Here is a 23,674-nt window from a genome sequence, read left to right as displayed (position 1 = left end):
TTCTTGGAAAATCTAAGTATTTTCTTATAAAAATTCAAGGGGTGCCTTGGTGTCTCTTCAAAAAGGTGTCTTCATTCAATGAATCTTCTAGAAGTTGTCTCTCCTCAAAAGTCAATTGAATGAATTTGCGTGTACATGGGCTATTTCCCATGTTTTTATCAAGGGTTGCTAGAAACAGCTCTTCAAAAATTCGCTCCAATTAAATAAATCTTCAAGAAACTAACTTTGGTGCTTAAGAGCATGCTCTGGCGGTTATGCATCAATCCCGGGCGCTTTGGCGCTCCAGTTCATTTTTGCTCCTTTCTTCATTTTGGCTCTAAATTTGACCTTTTTTTCACTCCTTTTAGCATTTTTCATCCATTTGATTGTACCTACAAGAGAAACACACAAATAACTTTCATTAAAGTGCATTACCTCAAGAATAAAAATAAAAATGTGTACAAAAATACTATATATTTTAGTTGTATCAGTCTACTTATTTGGACTCTTTATAGATTTAAACTTATCAAATTTAGAGGTTTTAACATCCATCCAAAAATCTTTTTCACTCAACTCTATCCCCTTACTTAGGGATCATTCCAACTCAAATAACTAAGGAATAATATTTTAAATTCAAATCCCCAAACCTAACCTTTACCAATCAACCCTTCTAACCAAACACATCCAACCCTTTTCTCTTTTGATTCTACTGTGATCTCGACTCAAAAGTCTTCAACGATCAATAAATATGATTCTTCTAGGTAAAACCTCCACCATAGAATGCTCAAATCCCTTTTTCTAAGCCATCATCATTGGATTATAAGTCACAACAACTCAATCCCTGCTAAGGAAAATCTAAACTTGGATCTATCCATCATCATTTGAAAGCATAACTTTGCAATCTGAATAATATAAGACAATATTTTAATTGAAAGTTCTCTTTAGTGTTTATAGCTCTAGAAACATAATTTAATATGAGAATTTTTCCTTATGCGAATACTAAATACCAAAATAATACAAATCATTTCTTATACCCATAAGGTAGAGGAAAAACTCTTGGTTTATGTAAACTCATAAATCCTTACAATCATTGTCATCTGAATGATTAGATTTATTTTAAAGTAATATTTATTCTTCTCTCCATGATATATTTTTCTTTAAATGCAGTATACGATCATTTAGATAGAAATATTTCAAGTTATTTGGTGGATACAACAGAACAAAAAAGAGAAAAAAAAGTATTCCACCAATAAACCGTAATTAGCCCACTTGTTAGTTGGGAGCTTTATGTCACGGACAAAAATTCCCACATCAGCTAGGTGTAGAGCCAAAGAGCAGTTTTTAAGTCTTGGGCTGCCCACCACTCCTAAGAGCTATTTTGGGAGGTGACAAGTGGTATCAGAGCAGATTACTGCCTGCCAGGTGTGTGGACTCTCCATGGTCCAGTGGGACCCTCGGTATCCGTGACGAGGGCGTCACGTGATTGGGTGGAGGAGAATGTCACGCATAAAAAGTCCCACATCAGCTAAATGTAGGGCCGAAAAGCAGTATTTAAGTCTTGGGCTGCCCACCACCCCTAAGAGTTCTTTTAGAAGGTGACATCATGATTTAAATACTGCTTTTCGGCCCTACACCTAGCCGATGTGGGACTTTTTGTCCGTGACATTTACAGTAATCGGCTCTGATACCACTTGTCAAGTGTGTGGACTCTCCATGACGAGGGCGTCACGTGATTATTACCTGCCAAGAGTGTGGACTCTCCATGGTCCAGTGGGACTCTTGGTGGAGCCGATTCGTGACGAGGGTGTCACGTGATTGGGTGGAGGAGAATGTTACGGACAAAAAATTCCACATCGGCTAGGTGTAGGACTGAAAAACAGTATTTAAATCCTGGGCTGCCCACCACCCTGAAGAGCTTTTTTGGGAGGTGACAAGTGGTATCAGAGCAGATTACTGTCTGCCAGGTATGTGGACTCTCCATGGTCCAGTGAGACCCTCAGAGGAGCCGATCCGTGACGAGGGCGTCACGTGATTGGGTGGAGGAGAATGTCATGGTCAAAAAGTCTCACATTGGCTGGGTGCAAGGCCGAAAAGCAGTATTTAGTCTTGGGCTCCCCACCACCTTAAGAGCTCTTTTGGGAGGTGACAAACTCACCTCCCGAAAGACCTCTTCGGGGTGGTGGGCAGCCCGATGTCACCTCCCAAAAGAGTTCTTAGAGGTGATATACAGCCCAGGACTTAAATACTATTTTTTGGCCCTACATCTAGCCGATGTAGGACTTTTTGTCCGTGACATTCTCCTCCACCCAATCCCACCCAATCAATCACGTGACGCTCTCGTCACGGATCGGCTCCACCGAGGGTCCCACTAGATCATGGAGAGTCCATACATCTAGTAGACAGTAATCTGCTCTGATACCACTTGTTACCTCCCAAAAGAGTTCTTAGGGGTGGTGGGCAGACCAGGACTTAAATACTGCTTTTTGTGGGCAGACCAGGACTTAGATACTGCTTTTCGGCTCTACACCTAGCCGATGTGGAGACTTTTTGTCCGTGACATTTAAGTCCCAATCAATTGGTACTTTGGTTTTCTATTTGAGGGCCTGCAAATGCTTTAGTTACATAAATTTGCAATTAAATTTATCCACAAAAAAATAAAAAATTTAAAAAATTAAAAAATTAAAAGTGAGCCTTCTCTTAAACAGCCAGCCCCCATCATAAATTTACAGCTAGTTTGTTGGACGTTCATTAAAACTTGCAAAATGCACATGATTTATTTCCAAAAAACAAACATTTATTTAATAACATTTGCTTTCAATTCCAACCCCTTAACAAACGAAGATACCGAATTGTAATAAATTCCCAACCAGACCAATTAAGTTTCTACACTGTTATGAGAAACAACAAAACCTTGTACACAGTTTCTTCTTCCTCTTCTGTTCCGCTCGCTGCCACTTTCCTCTGTAGCTTTAACATTCAATGCTCCGTTTCTTCACATTCATGCAAGGAATTAAATGCTGTTTCTGCTGCCATTGGTTGCTACCAGAATATATAACAGTCAAAGTCCCATTGCCACAGTGACTGGCTTTTGTGCATTGCAGTGCATTGTTAATTTTTGATTCAATAGCCTGAGTTGTTTAAGTTTGAGTTTGTTTATAAAATCCATCCTGGAGTCTAGCTCGAGCTCAAATCGAGCTTTCGGGGCTGTGTTCGAGCTTCGAGCTTGTTTATGTTCAAATTTAGTTCCAATTGGAGTTTAGTTTTTGTTCGTTTAATATGATAATAATTAAGTTATTGTTGAACAGACTAATGAGTAAATTATTCAACCACAAAATTTATGTCTAAACAAACTTTGCTGAACTAATTAAAGTTAATGTTTTTGTGTTATTTATTTTATAAATAAATAAGATTTATCGAACAAAAAAATGAATAGTATGGTTTAGTTATTTACTTTCTAATCAATAAGATTTATCAAACAAAATAATGAATAGTATGACTTAGTTATTTATTTTCTAATCAAATAAGTTTTATCGAGCTTATAGATAGTTACTTGTTGAACATCTAAAAATAGATGTGTTTTTAAATGAATAGCTAAAATAAGTGTGTGTGTGTGTATGTATGTATGTATGTATATATATATATATATATATATAATAATGGAATAGCTAAATAAATAAGTCTTTCTATTGTTTTTGTCCTATAAATTAAAATTTAATTTTATTTAATATGAATAAAATTTAAATTAAGTTTTAATTGAGCTTATTCAAAAGTTTATATTAAGCTTTAATCTATTTTATATATAAACATTAAATCCATCTTATATATGAACTTTAAATGAAACCGTTGACATCTTAAAGAGTTTGTTCGCGAGCTCTAATTGATATTTATCATGAACATAAACAAATCGAACAAAATGGTATTCAAGCCTTTTTATTTTACAATCAAGCATGTATAAAAATTCTAAGAATTATTCAATTAGCTAATCAAATGATTGTGAACGAATTTTTATCAAGTCGAGTTACAAATAGCTTGTAAAACGCTCGGGTCTTTTGGAGCCCTAACCCGAGGTTATGAACTTTCTTTTCTCTCTTTATTTCTAAGTCAAAAAGTTCTTCTTTTTCTCCTTCAATCTATTATTACTATACTTTTTGTTGGGAGAAACTTCTTTGCATCCATAAGAGTTCTATTTTAACTTGTTTAATGGCGACCCTTCTGATTCTTCGTTTTTTTCTATGGACTTTGGGAATGCCTTAAAAATTAAGATTCTTGTAATTTATTTAGTTTAATAGGTTTCTTTGGCGAGAAAAATAAAAATTTTTAGTGGAATCCTTTATGAAATTATGTGAGCAATGGCAGGAACTCGTTGGAAAAAGATGAGACTTTGAGCTCTTTTAATAGAACTTAAATCTTCATCAATGGCATCATCTCCATGCAGGGACAATTCCAATAAGAATTTCTTAACTCTTACAGCAATTAGTTCAAATTCTGTAATTCATAATTAGCATCACAGATAAGAAAAAAAAAATTACATTTTTTTAAAATTTTTAATCCAAAGCTCTCATAATGCAAATTCCGAGGTGTAATATTTTATGACATTTCAAAGTACAGCTGCATTTATGAATTGGGTTCTACCACTTTCTAAAAATAATAAAAAAAATAAAAAATAAAACAAAAAACGCAGATCCTAATGGAGTCCATAAAATTAATGCCATCAATGAACTTCGCTTTCTCAGAGGTGCTTTTTAATGGCGACATCATCATCTTTATCTCCCAAATAGTTTAAGCAAGAAGAAAAAAAAATATTCTGAATTTACTTTATTGATGCAATCCCAACGGCAAACTGAATGCATTTAATGGCAAGTAATGATATTATTTATTTATTTATTTTAAAGAGCTTATAATTCCCTCCACAATCTTCAACTTGTCTTACTTTGGTTACAGAGATCCGAAGCAGAAAAATGAACAGATATACAGTTCAGGTGGAGAGTGGGAGAGTCTTACTTTGGTTACAGAGATCCGAAGCAGAAAGATGAACAGATATACAGTTCAGGTGGAGAGTGGGAGAGCTGGGAAGAACGGACAGCCATCTGTCGGTCCGGTTTACCGGAGTTGTCTTGCAAGGGATGGGTTTCCACCGCTAGAACCCGGCATGAACACCTCATGGGAAATCTTCAGGTGCTTCAATCTTATAGTAATGATTTATATTTTATGCTTTATGCTGGGTCTTCTGGTTCTGTTTTTTTCTAATTTAATCTTGTTTGATAAACATTTTGCATAGTGTTATTTGTATGTTATGATTATGTAAAGAGTTAAGTGAGAAGGGACTTATCTGCATAATTCATGGTTTGTGAATGTTTTCCCTTTTTTTGTGTTGAAGTTTCGATTCAAATCTTTATACAAATGTGAACATAATCCTGCAGAAAGTAAAAAAGGAAGAAGACATGAAGGAGAAGGGGTTGTAAGAGTAAGTGAATGATAACTGAGCTTCAAATTGGTATTTATGGGAAAAACATAACGGATATGATGGATTAGAATGACTTTGTTAGATTGTTTATTATTGGAGATCTATGTGTGAGGACATACTTCTGTACAGTTCTGAAGGAATCAATTGTGCCATTAATTGTACTGCTTGGAGATGGCCAACCATAATTCATGTTAAATGAAGCTAAGAAAGTCCTCCTCTCTGCTGGTGGTGAGCAGAGGTGAAGCCGGTTCAGTAAAAAACTGGACAAAGCCAAAAAAAAAAAAAAGAAAAATATTGGAAACTGGGGTGGGCTATGTTGATTTCAATATTCTTACTTTTAAACAAACATATATACAGATTGAGAGCTAAAGGATTTTCTTTTATGGAATAGAAAACAGAATTATGTTATTATGCTATATCAGTTAAAGAAAGAGCATTAGCTAATTGATTTAAGCTGAGAGTGAATACTTTAGAGAGAATATTGTGTCAATTTTTATGAGAATGAAAGCATGTGGCTTAATATATGCTATTATAAAATCAAAGAAAGAATAGGGAGGGTTATGGGATCCAAAACCTTGATCAATTCTGTGCTTCTTCTCATATCACCTTCAATTCCCAATCAAGCACACAACAATTCTGGTATTGGGTTGTTAGAGACGGTGTATCTAGTGTTGTGTATGGAGCCTGATAGGAAGCAACAGAGAGATCCCAAGAGGGATTCAAGCATAGTGCACCCGCGTTTGGATGAAACCACAACATCTGCAGGCAGAGAGCACGACACACCCACGTCGGGGTTTATAGCACTCTCATGAAGCATTTCAGGAGCGTATGGCCCGGTTCAAGAGAGCAACACTCCCATATTTAGGAGTGGCGCAGGAGTGCCAGGTGTGGTTCTCTCTTCCGATTCGATTTAAAGCTTTAGATTTAAGCAATTAAGTTTACAAACCCCCATGCATGTTAGGAAAAGGATTTCAGTTTTCAATTTCTCTTGTGAGATCTAGAGAAAGGGTTTGGATCAAGGTCATGTAAGTTTCATTGATTGTAGAAAGTATGTTTATGTGATTACTTTTGTACATTTTTTATTTTTCATATTTGACATTTACTAGAGGTATGGCTCCATGGGTTTTTCCCATTCTCGGGTTTTTTCAAGTTAAATCTGTGTATTTTTTTCTGGAGCTATTTTATTGTGCATATGTTCAATTTTTGTTCCGAATTTCTTAAATTTGTATGATCTTATTCTTTGGTGTGGTTTTTTTTTCTAATTAATTGAAACCCTAAAAGTATATTTAGTATTTCATCCCAATAAGTGGTATCGGGGTGGAGGTTCTTTGATTCGAGTTGGAGCAATGACTTATGAATCAAGGTGCAAATTGGAGAAGTTTAATTGGTCAAACTTTGCGTTCTTGAGGATATAAGTGGAGGATTTATTGTATTAAAAAAAACTATATCTACCATTGAATGAAACTACTACAAAGATTGAGTCTACAATTATGGATGAATATAAAGTGTTGGATCGAACGGTCCTAGGTTTAATCCGTTTGTCACTTTCGTCATCAATTGCATTCATTATAATGAATGAGAAAATTACAGTGGATCTTATGGCGGCACTGACAAAATGTACGAAAAATTTCCTGCTTCATTTAATTTTTTTTTATGAAAGGATTATTTAACTTGAAGATGATGAAAGGAAGTTTATTGATAGAATATCTAAATAACTTCAACACTATAAAGAGCCAGTTGTTTCTGTAGGGATCAAATTTGATGATGAGATTAAAGCATTGCTAACTTTGTCCTTATTGTCGAACAATTGAGATGGTTTGATTATGAGAGTGACTCTTGCAGGAATATGAAGTTGAATTTTGATGACGTCGTGGGATTGGTGTTGAATGAAAAAGTATGCAGAAAATCAGTGAATGGTGATCTTCAAATTATTCATTGTATGCTGAAAAATAGAGGAAGGGATTTGTACATGAATACAAGCAGAGACAGGTTCAAGTCCAAAAAGGAAAATTTCAGTTCAAATAGAGGAAACAATATAAGAAATTGCTAGACTTACGGAATGAAACAGTAGTTCAAGAAGGATTGTAAGGTTCTAGAGATAGCTAGTGGTGAAGAACAAAAAATGGATCTCTCTATAAATACACCCATAATTCAATCTAAGGTGCTCCCTAATGTTTTCCTTAGTTAGCATTGAATTTTAGATGGTAGATTCATGTGCCTCTTAGAGTGATTTAGGGATGATTTTTTCAGGCAGAGAATAAGGCCTGTAATATCGTAGAAAAGAGTGATGTAAATATCAAGCTGTCAAATATAATATTCTGGAAGCCTATTAATGCCAGACTTGTTCCAACTCTGAAGAGAAATCTAATTTGCGACATAATAAATTTAGGGTTTGTGAATACTTTCATAGGTGACTCGTTGAACATGACTAGGGGTCAATTGTGATGGCTCAAAGAAACATTGAAAGCACTATTTATCTAATCAATTAAATGGTAGATTTCATTAATGTGACTAGAATTAAGATGGAAGTAGGCTTGTAGCACCACATGCTTGGCCATATGAGCATGAAAGGAATGAAGTCACTATTTTTCAGAAAATAAATTTCACTATTTCAAAATCACTAAATTTGAATTTTTGTGAAGATTGTATAAAAGGCAAGCAAAAGAAATTTTTTTTTTCTAAAAGTGGGTTAGCAGTGAAGTCAAAGAACTTCGAGTTACTGCATATTGATGTGTGGGATCCTACTCCAATTTAATCCATTATAGATTCCTACTACTTTTCCACATTTATTGAAGATCACATCAAAAAGGTATGAGTCTAAATAAAAAATTTAGCATATTTAAAGTGTTTAAGAAGTGGAAGGCTATGGTAGAAATTGAGACATAATTGAAGCTGAATTGACTCATATCATATAATGAGGGTGAGAAGTTCAAGAATTTAACTACTACATAGAAGAAAAGGCATGAGCTATCTTTCCCAAGAACTCTACAATAGAATGGTGTAACTCAGACCATGAATAGAACAATCATAGAGCGTGCTAACAACATGAGACTGGACGCAGGCTTGCCAAAATAGTTTTGGGCTGAAGTAGTTAATGTTGCTATTTATCAATTAACCATGTTCTATCAATACCTTTGAAGAAAGGCTTATCAGAAGAAGTCCGGATTGACATGAAGTTAAACCTATTTAACTTAAAAGGTTTTGGGTGTTTTGCATATGTACAAGTTTGTGCAGGGTCCAGAAATAAGCTTGACTTGAAATCTATCAAGAGCACCTTCATTGGATTTGACTTAGATTAGTTTGGGTACAAGTTCATAGACTATCAAAATTAAAAGTTTATCAGGAGCGGGTTGTCACATTCAATGAAATGAAGAAGTACGAGGACATAAACAAAACTATAGATTTTTCATGAGTTACATTTGAAAATTCTATGTAAACATAAAAGACAATTGTGATCAAGAGAGTAGAGAAAGAAGAAGTGCTCAACAAATTGAAGCATCTAAAGTTCCTAACACATACTACTAAATTCAGGAGGTCCAACTGAGTAATATGACTGATACACACATATTCTCCTTCGTTACGGTTTGCTTTTAACTGAAAATGGTGAACCATAGTGCTTTAATAAGGCCACTAAAGTCAAAGATTTAAGGAAGTGAGAATTTTCCAAGGATGATGAGATGTAGTCTTTGGAGTTAAATTGGAATTGGGACTTAGCAGTATTATTAGATGATAAAAGAGTACTACACAACAAGTGAGTCTACATGCTGAAAGAGATGTTAAATGGTAGTAGGCGCTACAAGGTAAGACTGATTGTAAAGGGGTTCCAATAAAAGAAATTAGTGGATTACACACATATTTTTTTGCTTCGATGGTGAAGATGAAAATTGTCGGAGTTGTGTTGAGTATGGTATTGAAAGAAGATCTACATTTATAGTAGATGGATGTAAACGCAACTTTCTTACATGGAAACCTGAAGAAGGAATTATATATAAATGCAACCGCAGGGTTATAAAGTTCCAGGAAAAGAAGGTTTGATCTGCATGTTGAAAAAGAGCCTTTATGGCCCCAAAGATAGTGGTATAAGAGATTTGATAGGTTCATGTGTGGCAGTGGATGCATGAAGTGTTAGGCAGACTATTGTTGATTCAATAAAAACTTTAATAATTATTATATCTTGTACCTTTTGTATGTGGATGACATGTTGCTTATAGGGGCAAATATGGAGAAAATCAAGGACTTTAAGTAACAATTATCAAGTGAGTTTAATATGAATGATATAGGTCCAATCAGAAAAATCCTTTGGATGAAAATCAATAGAGACAAATGTGCAGGTATACTGAAATTATATCAAATAGAATATGTTGAGTAGATCCTCCAGAGGTTCAATATGAGTGAGACAAAGCCAGTTTGCGGTTCCTTCGATACTCACTTCAAGCTATCTAAGAAGCTATCACCTAAGTTAGAAACAAAGCCAACATATATAGGGAGAATTTTGTATGCTTTATCAGTCAAAAGTCAGATGTACGTTATGATTTGTACAATACCAAATATTCCATATGAGTGAGAGTGATCAACAGATAGATGGGAAATCTAGGAAAGCATTATTGCACGGCAGTGAAGTGGATTCTTAGGTATTTGAGAGAAAAATTTGTCTAGTTTTACTTTCGTGCCAACACCGGGCTTTTGAATGCCATGTAGATTGAAAGATTATGGTTGTTTGAATAATCAAGCGTGTCATTGAAAATAGTAAACTATCTCAAAAGGTAGAAATATGATTTTACGATGGGTTTGATTAGTTGAACTAAGAAAATATTGGATATCTATATTGGTTTGTAGTTGAAACCCGATAGATCATTTCCCCTATATGATCTGAAGACTAGATAGGGTTTAAATTAGCTCTGGGCTCTTCTTCTTACTATAAGGTCAAACTCTAATATTTAATTATAGCAAACGAAGTTACAAAAGAAAACTCTCGATTAAGACTGCAGTTTTTTCCTCAAGAAATTGCTAGGTTTAGGCTTCCACAATTGGACATTGGATTTTCAAATGGGAAAGACTTAATTTGAACAATTATTAATGGAAGCCAAAAGAGAAAAGGATGGGGGCACTCAAAGTTACTGAGGAAATCTCAGTAGTATCTCAAACAATCCTATTATTTGACATTTGACGTTTTTGAAGAAAAAAATTAATGTTTCATTTTGATATTATATTATAATGTTAAGATTTATGTTGCACGTCATACACTCATATAGAAGCTTAAAGGTGAGGATTTACGTCATAACTAGACAGACAACGTTAGAGTCCTAGGGTGAAGTTTACCGAGAGAAGTGAAACTTCATAACACTAACCTAAAAGAAGGGAAAACATGGAATGCAATGGACTTACAACCCTGCCTGGAAAGGGCTGCCATCGAAAGTAGTAAACTACCTCAAAAGGTAGAAATATGATTATACGATGGGTTTGATTAATTGAACTAAGAAAATATTGGATATCTATACTGGTTTGTAGTTGAAACCCGATAGATCATTTCCCCTATATGATCTTAAGACTAGATAGAGTTTATATTAGCTCTGGGCTCTTCTTCTTACTATAAGGTCAAACTCCAATATTTAATTACATTTAAGCAAACAAATTTACATAAGAAAACTCTCGATTAAGGCTGAAGTTTTTTCCTCAAGAAATTGCTAGGTTTAGGCTTCCACAATTGGGCATTGGATTTTCAAATGGGAAAGACTTAATTTGAACAATTATTAATGGAAGCCAAAAGAGAAAAGGATGGGGGCACTCAAAGTTACTGAGGAAATCTCAGTAGTATCTCAAACAATCCTATTATTTGACATTTGATGTTTTTGAAGAAAAATTTTAATTTTTCATTCTGATATTATATTATAATGTTAAGATTTATGTTGCACGTCATACAATCATATAGGAGCTTAAAGGTGAGGATTTACGTCATAACTAGACAGACAACGTTAGAGTCCTAGGGTGAAGTTTACCGAGAGAAGTGAAACTTCATAACACTAACCTAAAAGAAGGGAAAACATGGAATGCAATGGACTTACAACCCTGCCTGGAAAGGGCTGCCATCGAAAGTAGTAAACTACCTCAAAAGGTAGAAATATGATTATACGATGGGTTTGATTAGTTGAACTAAGAAAATATTGGATATCTATATTGGTTTGTAGTTGAAACCCGATAGATCATTTCCCCTATATGATCTGAAGACTAGATAGGGTTTAAATTAGCTCTGGGCTCTTCTTCTTACTATAAGGTCAAACTCTAATATTTCAATATTTAATTACATTTAAGCAAACAAATTTACATAAGAAAACTCTCGATTAAGGCTGAAGTTTTTTCCTCAAGAAATTGCTAGGTTTAGGCTTCCACAATTGGGCATTGGATTTTCAAATGGGAAAGACTTAATTTGAACAATTATTAATGGAAGCCAAAAGAGAAAAGGATGGGGGCACTCAAAGTTACTGAGGAAATCTCAGTAGTATCTCAAACAATCCTATTATTTGACATTTGATGTTTTTGAAGAAAAATTTTAATTTTTCATTCTGATATTATATTATAATGTTAAGATTTATGTTGCACGTCATACAATCATATAGGAGCTTAAAGGTGAGGATTTACGTCATAACTAGACAGACAACATCAGAGTCCTAGGGTGAAGTTTATCGAGAGAAGTGAAACTTCGGAACACTAACCTAAAAGAAGGGAAAACATGGAATGCAATGGACTTACAACCCTGTCTGGAAAGGGCTGCCATCTAAATCACTTAATCACATGCATATCTACATTAGCTCATGATGATTTTGAATTCCACCATCACCTCTATAGATTAAATCTTAATAACATCCCTTTCCATTCAAAATTTGACTTATAAACTAAGAACTTAAAAGTCTAATTAATATAAATTAAAATTTTAAAGTTTCCAATCCATTTACAACTAGGTCATCCTTGAACTGAGTACATAGATTTGATAGGCTTATATCAACTATGAACTTCAAGTTTTAACTAATTTAGTTTACCTCTAATAGAAATATATATCACCTATTCATGTAAATTTAACCATTCTAGATTGTTTTGGTCTTTAACCTGCACACACCTTGATTAAGAGAAGAATAAAAAATCTGAAGCTTCAATTACAATTAAGGGAAAATAACCTTAAGTATCACAACACCATCTCGAACTTGTTATAGTTTCTAATAGAAATGAGAACAATAAAAATAAATAAAGTTCAAAACTACATCACAGGAGAAACTACAAAACTTCATATGATAGGTCGACATTAAGTATGCCAATTAAAGACAACCATTGCAACAACCATCGCATAACTAAGCGAACAACATAAATTTCACAATCAAATTAGCACAAGCTCCACATTTATAAATATTAGCAACAATCTAATAAAAAAAGAGGTCACCACAAATAAACTCATAATATGTTCATCACAACATAAACAAATAAAAGTCTACAACAACAATAGTCCAATCAACATAACTATGATAACATCGCAACATAAACAAATAAAAGTCTACAACAACAATAGTCCAATCAACATAAGTATGATAACATAAATAAAACTGTAAAATCTGAAGAGCAATAAAATAAAATCAATAAAATTGAGGCTACTCCTTGTCAAGCATCTAAACTCTTTTAGAGGTATGTAACTGTAGAGATTCAAACAACTAAAAACATACACAAGCACTCAATAAAGCAATGAAAAGGAAATTGAGTTGCCTAACAATAAGCACTAAGTTTAATGGCCTCAAACTGACTAAATCTCACAAAAAAAACATAATAAAGCAATAATCATGGAATCACACAAAGGATAACGATTGAGCAACCTCCCAAGTAGCTCTTAGCTTAACATTACCATTCAGACTGAGACAGTGTTGATCAAGCCTAAAAGTATTCTCCAGGATAAAATTGTCTTCTCAATAATTCCCGATCCATAGTTTCAAACTTCCACTATTATAAAAAATTTTCTAAATCATCCAATGTGCTTTTTATTCTATGATCTTCCAAAAAATGTGTGTTCTTTTCTAACCCCATGCTCAGATTTCCTAGAAAATCATCAATCTCATTCTTAAAATCATATTTTAAATGAAATGAAGGGGTCAAATTGGATGGAAAACTTTATAAAATAGTTCTTGCTAAACAATTATGAACTCCCCTCTCTTGAAATTTGCTTGACTCATTTGCACTCATGAAAGGCAAAATATAGTAACCTTCAAAGAAGTCACTCTCTAACCGTTTAAAGGAAATCTGTGTGTGTCCCCGCGCGTGCAATGGTGGTTTGTTGGTTGATAGTAAGGGTGTAAAGGAACCGAACACGAACGAACATAGCTTATGTTTGTGTTTGGTTTGTTTAAAATTTAGTTTGTTTGAAATAAGCTCGTGTTCGAAATTGTTCGTGAAGTCACTGTTTGTGTTCGTTTCTTAACGACCAAGCCGAACACGAGCTGTTCGCGAACGACAAGCTGTTTGACATCCCTAATATTAATATATATAAATAATATATTATATTAATTATGTAACTTGTATTATATAAATATATAATATCTATATTAGTATATTACCAATGTAGAATATTAATATATTATTATTATTAATTTATTATATATATAATTTATAAAATTTAATTTTTTTAAATATCATAAATTTATATATATAATTAGTTTAAATTATCTTATATTTCGAACAATAAAGATTCGAACAGAATGAACGCGTCAATATTCGTGTTTAGTTCGTTTAACTAACCGAACGAAAAAAATTTATTCACGTTCGTCTCGTTTACTTATCAAACGAATCGAGCACGAACTCATTGACGAACCGAACAAACAGCCCTAGTTGATAGCTCTGTGTATGGGTTCGAATCCACCTAAGTCTCGTCTGTCATGGGAAAAATATTTGCGTACGTAAGACGTACGCAGAGCTGCATACGCCGAGAGGTTATTCAGAGAGTATAAAGGGGTTACATCCGTTTTATACCCTCCTTTAACCTCCCTATAACTTGTAACTTATTTGTAACCTACAAATAAGTTTCGCGCTTCTGTAGTTCCGGTAGTTGCAGGTAAGTTACAGGGAGGTTACAAGAGGGTATAATGCGGATATAACCCGCTGTACCTAGGGCTATCAAAAAAGCTTGTTGTTCCCGAACAGCTCGTGGAAGTAGCTAGTGTTCAATTCGTTCGTTAAGTATACGAGTCGAACACGAACAAATTTTTAAAGCTCAAATTATAAATGAGTCAAACACGAACAGCTCTTTGTTCGCTCTTGTTCAGCTCGTTTTAGCTTGAAATAAAAAAATATATAATTATTTATATAATAATATTATATAACTTTTTATATAACAATATATTACATATATTATTTGAATAATAATATATAATATATATTTATGTCTAAATTTAAATCATAACACCTCATGTGACAATGTGGTTAGTGTATTCTTTTGTATATATTTGATCCAGGTTCGAATCCCACACTTTACATCTATTTTTCTCAATTTAAGTTTAAAGAGTCAATTTCGAGCCGAACGCGAACACACTGTTCACGAGCCAATTTCGAACACGAGCCGATTTCAAACACGAGCTATTTCGAACAAGCCGAACACGAGTCAAGTCTGAGCTCGCTCAAACTCTGCTCGTTTACAGCCTTACCTGTACCCTCTAAATAACCTCCGGCGTACCTCTTACGTACACAAATATTTTCACTGTCATGGGTACGAATTCACCTAGGTCAAATTAACAAAAAGTGATAGAATGGAGAATAGAAGACTCAACGTGGGAGGAAGAAGCATCGGAAGCCATCTCTCTTGAAGTGGGAAAATATTTGCGTATATAAAATACACATAGAGCTGTGTATGTTGGGAGATTATTTAAATGATATAAGAAGGTTATATTCGTATTATATCCCATTTAATCTTTATGTACACTACATGTATATCTGTGGTTTTTATAGTTCCGGTAGCGGAGGTTACAGCAGTAAAGCGGATATAATCCGCCTAATAACAACCGACGTTCAAATATTTTCCGTTGAAGTGGGGAGAAGCATGAAGAGTGCATCAGACTGGGTTCTCGAGGAGTTCCTGCCGGAGCTTCTTAGGCCGGTGGGGCTGCTGCCATCGCATTATGCTATGGAGGGCGGCAGCGGCGGTCGGCGGAGCCCGTCGGATGCGCCCGCTGGTCGACGTCGAAGATCATGCATGGTGTAGGCGACAGTGAGGCGATGATGGAAACATCGCTGACGTCTTTGGTTGCTTCAGCGATCGAGATGCCCCGAGTAGTCACTCTCCTGGTGGTCCATTAACAGGAAACCAAATATGGTCTCAGAACCATGCTACATTGCGTTCCATTGGGAGTCGCAACTTCCTCTCTTTTGCCTATAAGTACAGAAAACCAAGCCCTAGGAGGATCAAGTGGATCAGACCGGTCAAAGGAAAACTCTTTGGAGACAAATACAGGAGCTTATGAGCATGGTATAAACACTACTGATTTAAAGCGCATGAAAAGGATGGTGTCTAACCGTGAATCGGCCAGACAATCAAAGAGAAAGCAGGCTCATTTGGCTGATCTAGAACTTCAAGTTTATCCACTAAGGCGAGAAAATGTCTCTCTATGCAAACAACTGACAGATGTAAACCAACATGTCACTGAATCAGTACAGACAACCGGATTCTCAAGTCTAGTGTAGAAGCCATAAGAGTAAAGGTGAATATGGCCGAAGAATTGGTCACCAGAGGCTCCTTAACATGCAGCCTCGATCATCTTCTTCAAACCACCATTAATTCGTCCCACTTATCTAACACTCGTCAATTCTCGCCTGTTATCGAATTCCCGGAAAACGACGGTTTCTTCGTGGACTCATCGCTGGCTGCTCAAGCTCAGAACATCGATGTACACTAAGCCAGGGCGAAGAATGGAAGTCTAAGAAGCCCAGAGTCCACCATTGCCAAGCCTCACAACCATAAATAATCTACAGAGCAGAGTTAATGGTGATATTTCAAGCTGTGGATCTGATATCTGGTCTTGAGACTCCCATGCTAATGTTAGTTCTAAGCAGCAGTAGCTTTACAGACTGCTGCTTTGCAATCAATACTTTTAAGGTCATGTTTGCCATTTTATAAGGTTTGTTATGCAAAAACTTATAATAATAGAACTTATTTTTATCTTATTTCTGTTGTTGTTGCGGTCACAGTCTGTAGTGATTGTGATTGTTAATGATGATAAGCTTTCTGGTTCAATATATATATATATATATATATATATATTGACTTCTTGTGACAAGAATCCAAGATTTACAATTTGTGCTTTGATGATTGTATAGCCGAGAGAAAGCTCTTGGATTAGGTTCAGGGAGTTATACCAAATAGCTCGTCTAAAATGATCAATGAACAGATGCTTGTCCAGACTAAGGTAACTCAAAAACTTCTTGAGAGATATGCAAACACATGTTTGATAAATCCGAAACAAAATTTAGAACAGAAGCGCACAAAATAAGAATTCACATAAAATACAAAGAACACTAAGATTTAATGTGGAAAATTCAAGAACGAAAAAAAATCGCGAAGCTGCACCACCCCAATATATTTACTATAATAATGAGAATTTTATAAATTACACCACTCTTAAACCTCTCCACACTTTGAAACTCAAGAAAGCTCCTTCCTCTCACCCTTACTTGAGAAATCAAAATCTCATCCTCAATACCTACAGACATTTCCACAGAGAAGGCAAAACATAAAACGATGAACTGCTAAAATCAGTTACTGGCACAGAGTTCTGCAATAATGGCACTGCAGTTCTTCAATGGGCACTGAAGCGCTAGCATCCAGGTGCTGTCTTTAAAGTTTGATAAATGGCTCAATCACTTGTAACCTACACATCAGTAATAAAAATCTTTCAGAAGCGTAAATTCATGATAAATCATGTGAACTAGCAGGTAAAAAGATTGATAAAATGTAAAAAAATTATGTAAAATTGACTCATGCCCGTTATAAATTGAGTAAATTGATTTAATAATAATAGTTTGGATTGGAGAGTGATATACGAGGTCGGGTTTCTCTTCTCATAGGGTTTTTTTGATAAGGTTAGAGGTGACTATAGTGGTGGGAAAAGGAATAATGAGAGCTGAGGAAGAAAGGAGAGAAGGATTAGAAAAAGGCGGCAACCTTAAATTTATAAGGTTAGCAACCTTAAATTTACCGGTCCAAAAATTGGATTGTCAAGGCCTTATAAGGTTGAAGATCAGCAAATAAGTTCTATTTTTAGAATTTTGCACACATACACAGAGGAGTTACTTTCATCAACAATCAAAATTACAAAAATTGCGTACCTTAGGATAATTGTAGAGAACAACCTAGCTTATAATTTGGTTCAAAGTTCATATTTTACATGAAATTAAATTTTAGCACCTAAACAGGTTCATATAAATTGATGATAGAGTGCAGAAGTGATGCTGCTACCCAAAAAGTGTTTGCTGATGCTGGCGTTCCTCAATATTGGGTTTGGCCTGTTAACCTCTCGGATGAATTATCCTGAAACTTCAAAGTGCGATTGTTAATTATAAGTTGGAAAGTTTTGATAAATGATTTAAGGTTTAGATATTATTTCTGCTGTGACAAGGTGCTCCTCTATGATATGAAAAGAATATGAATATTTAATTTGCAGTTGAGATGAAATTGTGGTGTTTGGTATCATTAGTTTGAAGCGTGGTGTTGTGAATGAGGTGGACCTTTCAACATTGTGATGTGCTTGTGAACAACTGAAATTGTTTCTATTTTGCTTCAGCAAACTTTAAATGCAACTGAAGTTCCCAGGTTCTAAAACTTGGACTTGGCATTGTGGTCTCTTATTTGAATGTTGAAGTGTTGTGCTCTCGATTTTAAACCTGTACTGGGCACTGTGGCGCTGTCTTTTGGGCGCTGGAGCGTTGTGTATAGTTAAAAAAAAATTTGTGGGTAGCATCCTCGAACCTAGTGCCGAGGACCACCCTCTTACCACCCCAAGAAAACTCACCCTAAGGTTTGATCAATAAAATTAAGGGCTTCGTGTGTCTAGTTAATTAACACAATCAGTCTCTACATAATAACAATCTTCCACTTGAGGTTGATTGCAGTCAAACTCCTCCAAAAAACTCCAACATCTTCATAGTTGTGAATTATAGTGTGACTCAACCCTTTTGAACTCCAACTGATCCGAGCATATTTTTAGTTTCTCAACTGCTACAACCTTAGTCAATATATCTACAAGATTTGGAACTATGTATCTTTTTCAAAGATAATTTGACTATCTGTTAGAAGTGAAAGAATGAAAAATACATTAGTTGAATGTGATTTGTTTTGATATGAAATGAGGCATTCTTTGCTAGATGAATGATATACTGTCACAATGAAACTTTACATTCTCTTGCTCCTTGCTCAAGTCCACCTTAAAACTCTACAACTAAATCATTTTTTTGCTAGCCTTAGTCAGAGTAATACACTCAACTTTTGTAGTTGATAATACAACAATTTCTAAAATTTGGAAACCAACTCACTATTGTGTTCCCTAAAGTGAAGATATAATATGTTGTACTTCTACTATTCGTATTTTCTGTCAGATCTGAATCAACTCCTCCTTATAGATTAATCCTTGTGCTTCTAAAGTGAAATGCATTGTTGACTATTCCTCTTAAGTACTTGAGAATCTACTTACCAACTCTCAATTAGAGCTGTAAAAAAAGCTCGTTGTTCGCAAAGAGTTTGTGTTCGGTTTGTCAATGAGTTCGTGTTCGATTCGTTCGATAAGTAAACGAGACGAACGTGAATAATTTTTTTTCGTTTGGTTAGTTAAACGAATCAAACACAAACAGTGATGCGTTTGTTCGTGTTCGAATCATTATTGTTCGAAATATAAAATAATTTAAAATAATTATATATACAAAATTTATGATATTTTAAAAAAATTAAATTTTATCAATTATAATATATAATAAATTAATAATCATAAAATATTAATATACTATATTAGTAATATACTAATATAGATAGTATATATTTATATAATATAAGTTATATAATTAATATAATATATTATTTATATATATTAATATTAGGGATGTCAAATTGGCTCGTCGTTCGCGAAAATCTTGTGTTTGACTCGTGTTCTCATTCGTTAAGAAACAAACACGAATAGTGACTTCACGAATAATTTCGAGCACGAGATTATTTCAAACAAACTTAATTTCAAACGAACTGAACACTAACATAAGCTTTGTTTGTTCGTGTTCGGTTCGTGTACACCCCTACTCTCAATCTAACATAAGCTTTGTTCGTTCGTGTTCGGTTCGTGTACACCCCTATCAACAATGATATTTGTCTTGATTACTCATGTATCAATTGATCGCTTTCACTACATATGCAATATCTGATCTTGTATATATCACTGCATACATCAAACTTCCAACTGCTGAAACATATGAAGTTCTTCTCATCTATTTTCTTTGCTTCAAACTTAGACAATTGTACTTTATATTGTTCAAAGTGACCACCTAAGTGGGATGCAGATTGATTTTTCCCTACTCATGTTGATTGTGAATAAGACATGCTCTACATATTCCGTCTGAGGTAACTTCGATATACGTGTACTCCTGTCTATTTTTTCTTATATAGAGGGTTTTCTTATTTGGACTTAAATCTTTCATTTTAAACTCCTCTGATAATTGCTCCTACTATAAGTCATTGATCTTCTTCATATATGTTCCTACAATCAGGATGTTATCCACATACAAAAAAAAAACATAATAAAATAATTATCAAAACATTTAATGAAATAACAATAATTTACCTGACATTTTATATACCCACTATTTGATACAAACCTGTCAAATCTCTTGTATTATTATCTTGGTGTCAGCTTCAAACCAGAAAAACTCTTTTTTAACCTATAAGACATATTTTTTTAGAGCTTTACATTTCTATAGTTGCACCATATATAGTTCTTCTAAGTTATAATGTAAAAAGACCGTCTTTACATCCATCTGCTCTAGATGTAGATATTTCTCTATTATTAAATTCAACACAACTCTGATAATTATCATATTCACTACAGGAGAAAATAACTCAGTGTAGTCAAATCTTTCTTTTTGATGAAATCCCTTCTCAATAAGACTTATCTTGTAGCGTTTGCTATTATCTGACTCTTCATTCAGCCTGTAAACTTACTTGTTATGCAGTGCTTATTTTCTATTTGGAAGTTTTGTCGATTCCCATGCTTGATTTGACATTAAAGACTACATCTCGTCAGCTATGACAAACTTTTACTCTTTTGAGCCTTCAACTGAGTGCCCTTATCATAGTACTTTGGTTCACTACTATCAATTAATAGTACTGAGTATAAAGAAATTAGAATATCTTTGTATCTATTGTGTGGTTCTGTTGGACCTCCTGACTTCAATAGCAAGTGACTGAGGAACTTTCTATGCTTCATCAGATTGAGCATATTTCCTTTCTCCATCTTATCGATCGCTTGAGTTTTCTAACTCAACATATTTGGAAGTGCTTTAGAAGTAACTGATAGAGAATCAAGAGTTATATATCTATCCTTGTACATCTCCATGTCATTTAAAGTGACATTCGTAATTTTAATAAATTTTTTTATTGTGGTATTTCTATAATTTATATCTAGATTCATTTGAGACATATCCAATCAAAGTGCACTTGATAGATTTTGAATCAAGCTTATTCCTGGATCATACATCAACATGAACATATGACGAACAATCAAATAATTTTAGATTTATCTCTTTATCACTCTAAGCTTATTCATATAAGCCTCCATTTAAAGATATTGATGGACCACGATTTATCAGATAAACTACGTTATTCATTGTTTCTGTCCAAAGCTATTTGTTAAGCCTGCATTCAACCTTATACTCCTGACATGCTTTGTGATGGTTCTATCTATGCCCTCAACAATGCCATTTTTTTGTGTTGTCTTGAAAAAGTGAAATAATGTCTGTTTTTTTTCTGAAGCACAATAAGTCATGAACCGCTAATCATGATTCTTGCCACCATTATATAATCCGATACATTTTAACATCAAAACCATCTCATTCTCAACTATGGATTTCCACTTCTTAACTATATCAAATATATCATATTTATATTTCATGTACACTCATACTTTCAATCATCGATGAAAACGACAAAATGTAGAGAACATCTAGATTGAACTGGAGTAGGACCCCGTATAGTAGTATACACTAACTTCAGCTTTTTTGACTTCAACTTAGAACCATTTTTAGAGAAAGTAATCTTTTTTAATTTGTCATAAATACAATCTTATAAAAAATTTAGGTCTATAGACTTTAAAACTTGTAGTTTGTTTTTAGAAAGAAGGGACTACATTTCTTTCTCATTCAAATGGCCATGCCGGCGGTGCAAGAGAACTGTTTTAGCTTTTGTTCCAGCTATTCCAATGAATTTAAACCTCTAATTGATTAAATAAAGAGTACTTTCAGAATTGCCTCGAGCCATTGCCATTAGATTTTAAGTTACCTTCCATGAATCAATTGTGAAAGTGATCACATACCCTAAGCTTGTAAACTCACAAAAATCAGATTTATATTCAAATATGGAACATGTTTAACTTCATTTAATTTTCAGTATGATCCATTTAATAACCTAATATCGACATCTCCCTTTTTAATAATACTATAGAGTTTATTATCTCCTAATTACAACTTTTTTAAATCAACTTAAGTGTATTTTTTTTAACACCTCTTTGTTGGGGCGAACATGTTATCCATGATTTAGTACTATCTAAAGATAAAATAAGGGAGTCACCTTGGATTTAATCTGTAGAGATATTTGTAGAAGCTTATTATCTGGACTTTTACCACCAAGCTTCTTTGGAGCTTTTGCCCTTTTTTTTAAAAGTGACCATTCTTTTTTTTATTTTCAACATTCACCTTTGCCTTTTTCTCCCTAGCCTAAACTTTTCTCTCCTAGACTTGAATATTTCTTTGCTTGTGTTTCTATTTAGATTCCTTCTTCTAATGTCAACATTAGAGTTATAATTTGAATTTTCACTACTCACCTACTTATGAACTTCTTTATTCAATACTAGCCCGATAATATCATCAAACTTTAACTTCATGTTACCTGAAGAGTTACTGCATTTACTAGTTCATCTCAACTATCTGACAATGAAGATAAAAAACAACAATGTCCTAACCTCATCATCAGACTTGATGCCGATGGAACTTAACTAGTTTATCAAGGTGTTGAAGAGTTTAAAATGTTTAGCCACTGAGCTACCATTCATCACTTGTATATTAAATAATTTCTTTATTAGAAAAATTTATTTAATGCTGAAGGCTTCTTATACATTCTCGCAGTGCAACCATAAGATCAACGATAGTCTTCTCATTCATAATGTTGAAAGTAACGGATAAGAAAAGTAGATCAAATCTAGTGCTTTTCGATCAATAACTTCACATTCTTCTAGAGTCATCAATTCCAACTTTTTAATGATTCCATCCATTAACAAATATATTTTCTTTTTATGTAAGAAAATTTAATTTGTTTTTAGAGTAAAGTTTGAACCATTAACCTTCTCAAACTTGTACCTCACTTTAGTGGCCATTACTCCTACCCAAATTAATGATCTTTATAAAAGCTCGTTCTAATACGACTTATTAGGAGATATGTTGAAACAGATTCAAGAGATCCGAAGTAAAATTTAGAAAAGACGTGCATAAAATAAGGAATCACAAAAAATACAAAGAACACTAAGATTTAACTTAGAAAAACCTGAGAATGGAAAAAAAATTATAGTCACACCACTTCAATAAATCCACTAAAAAAATAAGAACTGTACAAGTTACGCCACACCCAAGCCTTTCTACACTTCGACGATCAAGAATGCTTTTTCCTCTCACCCTTATGCAAGAGAAATTGAAATCTTGCACTAAAAAAATATGCACACTTCCGCTGAAAGTTATCATTTAAATTGAAGAACTGCTAAAATTGGTTACTATTGCCTGGGAATTGCAATAGTGGCACTGTGGTGCTCTAACAGGCATTGGCGCACTGACTTTTGGATGCTGCAATATCAAGCACTCCGGTTCTGAAACCTAAACTGGGCACTAAGGTTTCTCCAGGAGCTAGAGTGCCCTGCTCTCGAAATTTGAGTCTATAGCATCGCTGAACCGAATATAGGGGGTTTCCCCCTGTAA

General features: G+C 34.2%; 2 protein-coding genes across 2 annotated transcripts in view; both read left to right on the top strand.

Annotated features, from left to right (window-relative positions):
* The first annotated feature begins 4,979 nt into the window (after positions 1-4,979).
* Positions 4,980-23,674, top strand: part of LOC110021753 (long chain acyl-CoA synthetase 1-like) — a 36,998-nt gene continuing 18,303 nt past the window's right edge. The window contains exon 1 of the mRNA XM_020720370.1: positions 4,980-5,154. Coding sequence (XP_020576029.1) covers positions 5,009-5,154 — 146 coding nt within the window. The 5' untranslated portion in view covers positions 4,980-5,008. The remainder of the gene's footprint in view (positions 5,155-23,674) is intronic.
* Positions 15,324-16,486, top strand: LOC110021754 (basic leucine zipper 9-like). The gene is given in 2 exon segments (XM_020720371.1): positions 15,324-16,115; positions 16,118-16,486. Coding segments are annotated over 2 exon segments (567 nt in total). The 5' UTR covers positions 15,324-15,790; the 3' UTR covers positions 16,360-16,486.

This window comes from Phalaenopsis equestris, unplaced genomic scaffold (genome assembly GCF_001263595.1).
Source record: "Phalaenopsis equestris unplaced genomic scaffold, ASM126359v1 Scaffold000141, whole genome shotgun sequence".
NCBI classification, from domain to species: domain Eukaryota; kingdom Viridiplantae; phylum Streptophyta; class Magnoliopsida; order Asparagales; family Orchidaceae; genus Phalaenopsis; species Phalaenopsis equestris.
The sequence above is the reverse complement of the archived record's forward strand: the minus strand, read 5'-3'. Positions and strand labels throughout refer to the sequence as shown.